The sequence below is a fragment of the Pygoscelis adeliae genome, unplaced genomic scaffold (genome assembly GCF_000699105.1).
Source record: "Pygoscelis adeliae isolate BGI_AS28 unplaced genomic scaffold, ASM69910v1 Scaffold424, whole genome shotgun sequence".
In the NCBI taxonomy this organism is placed as follows: Eukaryota; Metazoa; Chordata; class Aves; order Sphenisciformes; family Spheniscidae; genus Pygoscelis; species Pygoscelis adeliae.
The window spans coordinates 229249-238831 of NW_008824651.1; the positions used below are offsets into that span (position 1 = coordinate 229249).

The 9583-nt window shown below is 38.9% G+C and overlaps 1 protein-coding gene across 3 annotated transcripts in view; it reads left to right on the plus strand.

Moving 5' to 3' along the window:
* ANKRD10 (ankyrin repeat domain 10) overlaps positions 1 to 7859 on the plus strand; it is a 32167-nt gene extending 24308 nt beyond the window's left edge. For 2 of the 3 annotated variants that reach the window (XR_663543.1, XR_663544.1), the window contains exons 5-6: positions 3166 to 3261; positions 6191 to 6632. Coding sequence is in view for 1 of the 3 variants with exons in the window: in XM_009322523.1 (XP_009320798.1) it covers positions 3166 to 3261; positions 6191 to 6657 (563 nt within the window). In the remaining 2 variants the exon portion in view is untranslated. Of the gene's footprint in view, positions 1 to 3165; positions 3262 to 6190 lie in introns of all 3 variants that reach the window. The other variant, XM_009322523.1, reaches the window with a different exon arrangement.
* Positions 7860 to 9583: the final 1724 nt, after the last annotated feature.

Genomic DNA, 9583 nt, shown 5'->3' on the forward strand with positions numbered 1-9583 from the left:
TTGTGCATTGAGGATACTGCTTCTTCCTCTGCCAGCAATGATGCGATAGTACAACCTCAAAGGTATTTTTTGGTGGCTATATGAAGAGATCTTTTTTACCTCTTGCAAACACCATGAATAACACGATAGACAACATTGTTGGTCATCCCATTAAATTCTTATTAAAAAGAATGCAGCATTCGGCACTCAAACCTTATTTCTTTTTCCTGCGTTTAGCATCAGGAAAGGGACTTTGTAGGTCTTCATTGAAGACACTTTCGTCAGTTAAAGTTTTATATTGTTCTAATGGGTGTGACTTTCAGTGAGCTCAAAACAGGCTCAAATAAAATGGGCTCAAAAAGTGCTTCATTCCAGATAACAAGAGGGGAATTGAGACCAAAACAATGTTTCTAAATATGACATGGACAACATAAATTACATCAGTATTTACACTCCGTAGTATTTGCTTTAGTACTTGCTATCCAGCCACCATTTCAACTATACCAGGATCAGAGGCCTTAACGGGGTACTCCATAGCCGATCATAAACGGGGTATGTTACTTCATGTAGTTGGTCTAAACTATAATTTCATGATGGAGTAGAGTGCCTGTGCAATTAAATGCAAGATTGCTTTTCAAGAATAAAGTCCTTAAGTAGCTACATAGAATGAGAAAACTTACACAGTATAAAGATGCCTGTAACAGCTATGGAAAAGATGTCTTCAATGCATTCACATTCTGTTACCAGGAGGCGCTGCTTTAAGTCAGAGTTCCATATCTTTTGTTTTGAAGAGCTATTCCTTCTGAATGTTCGTAACCAGCAATCTCTTTTAGTTGCAGAAAATGGCTCCAATCTAGTCAATAGGTAGCATTTCCCCACAATCTGTGGGAGTGGCACTGGGCTAGCTATTTTTATTCTATATGTTGTCATGAAATGGCAGTATCTGCATTACCTTTCAGCATAAACAGTTGGTCCAGTGGATAAGTTAGATCAAGCAAACAAATGCACAGTACGTTTAAGTGAACGAGATCTCCTAAGCAATTACAGGGGTGTTAGAGAAACAATCAGAGTAGGTAATTTTTGAAATTTTTACCAGTATGACTTCTTCAGACCTTTGCAAACAAAGCCAAAAGCTTTGCTGCATTTGCTTGGAGGTTTTTGTAGTAATTAAGAGAAGCATCCCAGCTGCAGAAGCTGAAGTTTCTAATCTGACGCGTCTCCCCTCAAAGACATCAGCATCAGTAATATCTATCGTATCAACCTAAAACGTCTATTGGAGTGAGAATGAACCACTGTTCTTGGGGCGCTTTGTAAACAACAGAGCTGAGTGATGAGAACTTATGAGTACGTCTTTGTGCTTAGCTAGCCTTTTTACAAAAAAAGCCCAATTTTGTGGTAATTTTGCCCGTACCAAAACCACTCTGGTCTGTTGTCCTTTAAGGACTATTTGCACAGGAGATTCCAGATATTCAGAGAGAGTGCAGGTAACCTGTATTTGCAGGGAAGAGTCAGGTTTTGATGGCCATACCCCAAATTGGAACAACCGCTGCTTTGAAAAAACCTACTTCTTGTGACCAGGCATGGTATATGCCCCTTACAAGAACCTGTAAGCAATTGAGTTGGAAGAAGAGAAGTACTTAAACCGTGCTTCGCCCGTTGTCCTCCTGGAATAGCTAAACTGGGCAGTGGGTGGGGGTTGCTTACATGCAGCTTCGTTTATGTGCGCACACACGTATCTGCTATCGGGTGCATAGCATTAAAAAACTTTCCGTCTCAAAATTAAGCAATACTGATACACAATATACTGTGATACAAACTAATTACTTTCTTCAAATGTAATACAAAAAGTAGTACCAAAGGCTGAAGCTGAACTTAACAAAAGTCAATCAGTGGCCACTTTCAGAATGTACAGCAAATAGTTTTGACTTAGAAACATTAGCTGGATTTTATGTCCATTTTTCTGAAATCAATTCCAGAAATTTCACCCTGCCTCCTGGGCTGGTTGGTGGAGGGTGGTGCACACCAGGCCAGCTGGTCACACGGGTGTGTTCGCGGCAGTCCTAATCCTAGCCCCTCTGGTTCGTGGCCCTCGGCAGGTTGGCTTTTGCACTCTGCTGTACGTGCTGCAGACAGTACTGACTTGCTGTACGCAACCGGTGACTGACTGTATCAGTATCACGAGCCTCAGCCCGGCTGCTTTTAGGTGTCTTGGAGAGGTGGGGGTGGAGGTATTGCCACGTGTGCCCTTGAATTGGCCAGCATGAAGCTGCACTTCCATATTCCTGCAGGTAACTAGAAAAAATGCCTTGCCTTTCCTGGTTCAGGGTAGTTTGAAGCCCACTGATCCAAGGGCCCTGGTCTCCTTTAAGCCCCGTGTGATCTCTTTGGCCCTGAAACACTTTAGCTATTGCTTAAGGTTCTTTAAGAAAGAGTAATTTACGAAAATTTCTGTTGTGCCCAAGGTAATGAGAGCTGACTTAGAGTCTACTAAAGTAGCCCTTTACAACATAATGTTAAGAGTGTGTGCAGTGTATATGGAAAGGTGTGTTAATGTCAGTGTGAGAGCAGTGCAGGGTCTGCTGGGGTAGTACTGGAGCAGTGCCTCGGGCGGTGGGTATAAGAGGTAGTGAAGTCAAGCCCATCTTGCTAATTAAAGCATTTCCCACAGCAGTCTAACCACTTGCCGGCTTTTCTCGGAAGAGAGATCTGTTTGTTCAGCTCTTGAAGGGCTCTCTGGAGCAGTCTGGTATGAATAGGGGGTGGGTTACTGGGAACTGGCACTTGGTGGTGAAAGAGGGAGCAGTCCCGACTGACAGTTAAGACATTTGAGGTGGAGACTGCTTTTTAGCTATCGGGCACACGAGCTGTAGAGCCTAAATATGAGTAACTTAAATTGCTCTTCATTCATTCCATTAGTCCATCAGACTAATAATTGTTTGGTATGTAGGTGCAAAGTCTGATAGGTACACTGGTAATTCTCCATTTTGAGGGATTAAAATGGATGTGCAAGTACTTAGCGTTTACTTAATCTGCATTTGGAATTTCAAACGTCAGAAGCTTTCAGATGTGAAAAATTTACATTTCTTTGTAAAAAGCTTTTGTTTTAATGATCAAAGTACTCATCTGTTTGTTGGGTGAGTTTTCAAGTGCGCACCAGTGACTAAATGTGACTTTTTTTTTTATCAGCTTACAGCTTTGATGGCTTAATACCAATGATGAATGGAGGAGTTGAGGACGATGCTGACAATATGCACGTTGATAGAGAGTTTGCTGTTGTATCAGGTGGGAGTGGACAGTTTCCTGTTAACTACAACAACATTCAAATGGTTGAAGACACCAAACAACAGGAGAGTACTTCTGTTGGACCAAAAGAAATTGAGATATACACTGTTTCTGCAATGCAAACTCCTTGTCGTTGCAAGAATCAATATGCATTTTATTTTTAATTTAAGTATAAAACTTAGTCCTTTATTTTTGCACATTGTTGTCTAGAGTCTTGAAAACTATTGTATTGCTGTAAGACCCATTATATTGGGAGTTTAGTAGTATCTAAAATTAGCTGTTTCATGCAATATATTGTAATGGTGAAAGAGAAGGTCTATTAGTAGTTTACTATTATTTTGGATAAACAGAAATCCACAATGGCTGGTTCACTTTTAACCTGAGGCTTGGATTGCGTTGTGCCTTGCTTTTAGTTGCTGTAATTTCAGGTTAAAGGAAATCCAGAAATAATTTAAATTATTTGTTTCATATCCATTAAAGAGATTTAATTGCTAATAAGAAGACTTGATTGGGAAACATATCCTAGTGCTTATATAGCTTTGAAAATAATGTATGTTACAACTAAGCTATATTCAAAATAGTTTGACAAATGCTATGAAGGATGGTCTAGACGTATGCCATGTGTCCAGAATTTGTTCAGACACGATGATGTAAGTGCAGGATCCTGCTAGGGGGGGGGTTATGTAAATAAAAGACTGGACATCACAGGTCTTAAACTAGTATTTGGAACTAACGTACCTTGGAAAAGAGTTTTTGTGTTCTGTACCGATCTTCATGACACAGTCAAAATGTTGCTAGTATCAGTGAATATTAGTGCTCTTAAGTTTTTTAAGGGCTGCTTAATCAAGATGCTTTTGGTAACCCCAGGATGTGCATAGAGTTTTGATTAAAACTGTCTTGGGTCAGCTTTTTCCATGCACTTTGTAGGTAAAGGCATGGAGTTACTATGATAGTGCATTATTATATTCAGAAATTGATTTCTTACTTTAATTTGTTCTGTCATAAATATGTTTATGCTTTGTACCACAGATCAGATTCACCAAAGGGAATGATAATAGATCTTTTAATATATTAGGAATAAATATATATACATATATATATATATAATCAGTACTTAAAAAGTAGACTATGATATATTCCAGTGATAATTACTAAGTGTTCTTATTTATGGGAAAATGATTGTCTTTCATAAATATACTCTATTACTATAGGTGCTAATTTTTAACAAATAATAACATTCTATAATTATCACTAGAACTATTCATTACCTACTTTTGCATATTAACTAACAGTAGTGCCATTTTTATTAAATTTGATTTGGCAAAGCCAGCCTATAAGGATTTATTTTTAAACATTAAAATTTTGCACTTTCCAGTTAATAAACACTATATGAAATTCCTTCTGTGCGTTTTCATCACTGAAATACTAGCTTTGATGTCTTGATGGGTTTGGGGTTTTTTTTTTCCACTTTCAATAAGAATTTGTGGTTAGTGAGTTCAGCTGATGCGGTTATTTTAACCCATATAGGGACTAAACAGGAAACTCCAGTTAGTACATCCACCGAGTTACAAGTCGAACACGTTTCTTGGCATTATGTATTGCTGTATGTGAAGTATCAGTATCGTAATCCGTATTTCAAATAATATCCATGCGAAGGACTAACGGAGAACCAAAACTTCAGATTCTTCCTTGTCGAACAGTGGTACTCATTATGTGTCACTTAAACAGGAACCCAGCGTTTTACAAATGTGGGAAGTTACCAACAGGCTTACTGGCTTGAATTGGAAATACGCAGTAAATGCAGTCCTGTTTTGCACACTGGTTTATGCATCCATGTATACATAAACATATGTGCATGTATCCAAGGATAATAATGGAATGTAAAATCTTCAAATGTCACCATATAGGTCTGTAGTTTCTACGTTTGCCTCGCTCATCTTTACCAATATAGATGTAAATTTTAGACGTCCTTTACCAGTAGGCATTTTTAAGGCAGAATATATCACCCCTTTTTTGTGCTAGTACTTTGAGTACCACTGCAAAAACATATGTTTCAGACATACTGCTGAAATCTGTTTGAGGAAATAAAAACTATTGTACTAATTACTAAATTCAAAGGAGAAATTGCTTTAAAATAGTTGTCGGTGGTTTTTGCATGCACATTTTTAGAATTTCGTTTCTTACTACTAGCCTTTTTTAGTCTTCTGTACACTCTGCTGTTGCTATTGTATGGCATTTTGCATGTGGATTGTACAGATGTTATAAGCTTACCATTAAATGCAAACCTGCCTAGTATGTTCTGTAGCAAGCAGCTAGATAAATTGAAGCGCTTTCTAAATAAAGGAACTTTGAAACATTTTCTATTAGCACCGCAACGTACCATTTCTTTCTTTGACCTATTTCAGTGTATACTGTACTGTGAGAGCACTAAAAAGAACAAAAAAGAGCCACGGATAAATTACAGCTGAAAAATAAAAAACCCAACCCTTCACGCTCTCACAGATACTCAGTTCTTGTATCTACATAATCTTTCATCCCAAGAGGGCATTACAATTAAGGTGGGAAGATGCCTTTTATTCCACCTTTCAGAACACTGCCCAGAATGTTGTCTGCCACACTTAGTTCATACAGTTAAATGAAAAAGCTCCTGAGAAATTCACGTTGTCTTTGCGAAGATTAATATAGGCATATTCACAGGTTGCATTTGGATAGCTAGCTGCATTTTCAACATAAGAATCCGTGCTGCAAGCTTAGTGGTCAGCTCTCGTTACTTTGAACTACCTATATTGTTATAAATAAAGAAAGGGTAGATTTATTTTCAAAGCTGTGTATGGAAACCTTTTTTAAAATAAGTGGAGTATAGTGGAGACGTTTTGATGTATTTCGATTTATTCTTAATTGTTGGTGACAGGTGTATTTCTTAATGCAGATATGAATAGCAGTAGCTCCATACTGAATGCACTGACAAATGGATGTGCCATCAATGGACATTTGGATTTCACCGCCGCACAACAGCTCAGCGGGATGGATGCCAGGCGCGAGGAGTGTTTGTCATTAACACCTAACGGAATAATTCCTGGAATAACTTCTCCCAGTAGGCATCGAATTCATACCAGTAACGGCACCGAGGAACCAGAAAAGGCCATGAATAATTCCACCGATATGTGTGGATCTCTACATCTGAACGGAAGCCCGAGCAGCTGTGTTTCTAGCCGGCCCTCGTGGGTGGAAGACCCTGGAGATACCTTGCACTATGGACACTATCATGGGTTTGGGGATACCGCTGAAAGCATCCCCGAACTTAGTAGCGTTGTTGAGCATTCCAATTCTGTCACGGTTGAACAGAGATACGACAATACTGTCCTAGGCACAATGTATTTGTATCACGGTTCCTAGACGGATGACCTTTGTATCAAACGCATACTGAAATTGCTACCAAATGAAACCGGGGGGACAAAATCCTCACATAGCATTAAATTTGAAGATTGCAACTTACCGCTATTTTTACACTTTGTTTATATGAAAAGTAAACCTTTAATTTGACAGCCTTATACAATAGTTGTAGTTTGTTGCATGTATGGGGCTTATTTAGTGATAAAATAGGTGCTGTTACGATGGAATGTTTATTATTTTCATTTTTTTATCATGGAATGTTCTGGGTTTGTATTTTTTTATTTCTAAGCTTGTGAACACTATCTTTCCCTTTTTAGAGCTGTTTTCCCTTTTATTAAAACAATGTTTAACTGAAGTTTGTGAAGAAAATGTTACGTATGTGCATCACTTAGAAGTAAAGATTTTTCTTTTCCATACCTTCTGCTGAAGCTATGGTAGCAATATCAATGCCAGCTATCACTATGCAAGGTTGAAAGTGGCAATCTTCTGGAGCTTCTCTGACTTTATAGTTTGTACATTTGTTTGGTATAATTAGATGTTCATCTTTAAATTTTTTGAACAAGTTGTTTAAAAACGCAGAGGCAAAATTGGAAGAAGTTACCATTTCACTTTCTGTAGCGTAGAAGTGCTTTTCGTGGTTGCTGGGCTCTTTGCATTATAGACTGGGGAAGCGGGCTGCCTTCGTTCGGTCGCAGTTGGCTGTGCCTCGGGTTAGCTCTGAATTTGTGGCGGTTTTCTTTGGCTTCTCTCCTTTATATGTACGCTTGGTATTTTACCATAGCTCACACACCGGAGGCATGTCGGCACTGTTCCGCTTTGTACGCAGTTTAAAATTGCTGTTACTTGTTAGAGAATTTGCCAGGTCAAAATATTTGAGTTTGACTGTCTTGGATATACATTTATTGTCCTTTTTTTTAACATACGCTTTGGAAATGTAATGTTGTGTACTCTTTGGGCTATGCTCACGGAAAATACATTGTATTTAAAGCTTAATACACAAATCAAAATTCATATAAGTGCACTATATGAGCACTAATAATATAAGTTGCTGCTTTGTGTTATGATAAGTGATGAGTGGGGAAGAATATGGTAAATGAGATAAGCCCTCTGAATTGTGTTGATTTTTTTGTTCTTGTTTTGTTTAAAAAGGGACCTTTACAAATTGGATTTAAAAAAATAAAGAAACATATTACATTGTATCTGAATATCTTGTTTAGACATTATTATTTTATTGGCAATTTGAGCACGTCTTTAATAGTTTCGCATTTCTCCATAATCTTTCTCAGTGCAACTGTGGAATTTCTTGATTTTGTCAGTGTATGGAAGCAAATGTGAACAGCCCGATAACTTGCCCTTGACTGAATTACAGAAACACATTCTGGATATTCTGCATGTGAAGGTTCTGTCAGCCTTGAACTCCAAAAGTGGCTTAAAAATACTGGTTGTCTGATTTTCATGGAAATTACACTCTTCTCCTAACATTTTGGGGCAAAATGCAACAGACCACAGAGGAGTCAGTGTTTAAATAGACTTTACACTCTCTGTGGTTCACCGTCTATGTACAAGGTACCCGCGGTGTATCCAAACTGAGAGTAGCACCGATGGGAAAATCGACCGGTCTTTTTGCAAATTCTTGGCCAGACCAGCGAAACTCCTCGGTGCCTTCTGGAGACAAACAAGACCATTAATGAAAGCTGAACCTTACCCGAGAGAAGCTATTGCTGCCACGCGTGTAACCGCTTGCTTGCACTCCAACAACTGCGTCCGGGCCCTGTTCTTAGACGATGTAGTTTGGTGATGTAGTGCCCAGAGGCGTGTATGCTGTCACCATCATACTAACACGAGATACTAACTTACATTTGTTGTAGCATTTGGTTTGGGGGTTTTTTTTTTAGTATTTGCAGAGTTTGCTGCATATGCTTTCTTGCGCTTCTTCAAATAAAGCAACTGGTAGTTATAATAAGCACTGCCATCTTACGTACACGGCTATAAACTGAATTCTAAAGGATTTTCTTTCAGTAACAGAAGTTTGCATGTGTCTGTTCAGATGGTAGAATTTTAGGTACATAATTCTAGTGTGACTGTGTAAGGCAAGGTTTTTAAAAAAACATGTACGTTTGGTTTTCATTCGCTTGCTGTTCACATCTTTGCACCTAAAAATCCCTAGGAAGACACTATTTCAAATTCAAAGAGAGAACTTACTGCTTTATTTTCAAAAGCACTGCTGCGTGTGTGTGTTCAGCCACATGCTAACAGAGAGATGGATTTCAAGGTCTGTATCTGCTGTCAGGCCCCATGGAAGCTAATTATTAAATTCTAATTAAACGCAGAAGACCGGTGAAGGCCGTATGATGTAGACACGCGGTGTGCGTTTGCTGGGTAGCTTCCTTTGTGGCTAACGTTGCAAAAGAGAGAAGTCTGTGACCGAGTATGCCTCAGCCAAGAGCTGAGATGTAGAATTTTTAAAGCATCAAGTAATTATTTTACAAGAATTCTGAGACTGCCTTTTTACAGGTGCTTTTTGAGACAACACGTGTACTTACAGCAAAGGCCATCGAAAGTCTCATTTTTAAATTACTCCATAAATCTTCCACAGACCGTGAAATAGGGACTCGCAGAATCACAGCACGGTTGGGGTTGGTGGATACATACCCAAGTGTACGGTACTGTTACGAACCCATACCACCCTAACGGGAAGAAAGTTTTCTTACGTTTAATTGGAATTTCCTGGGGTTTAGTTTATCTTGTAATTTCAGATAGACGCGAGCAATAGAAGTGTGAGAGTAACGAAGCTAACGGATGCAGCTGCGCTTCTGGTGGGCAAGGTGCTGAGGTAGTCGGTGAAGAACTTCCACTGTCAAGTGTGGAGTGACTTCTACCGGGTGCAGCCGTGTCTTTCCGTATGTAGCTACTGATGACACAGAGGCCT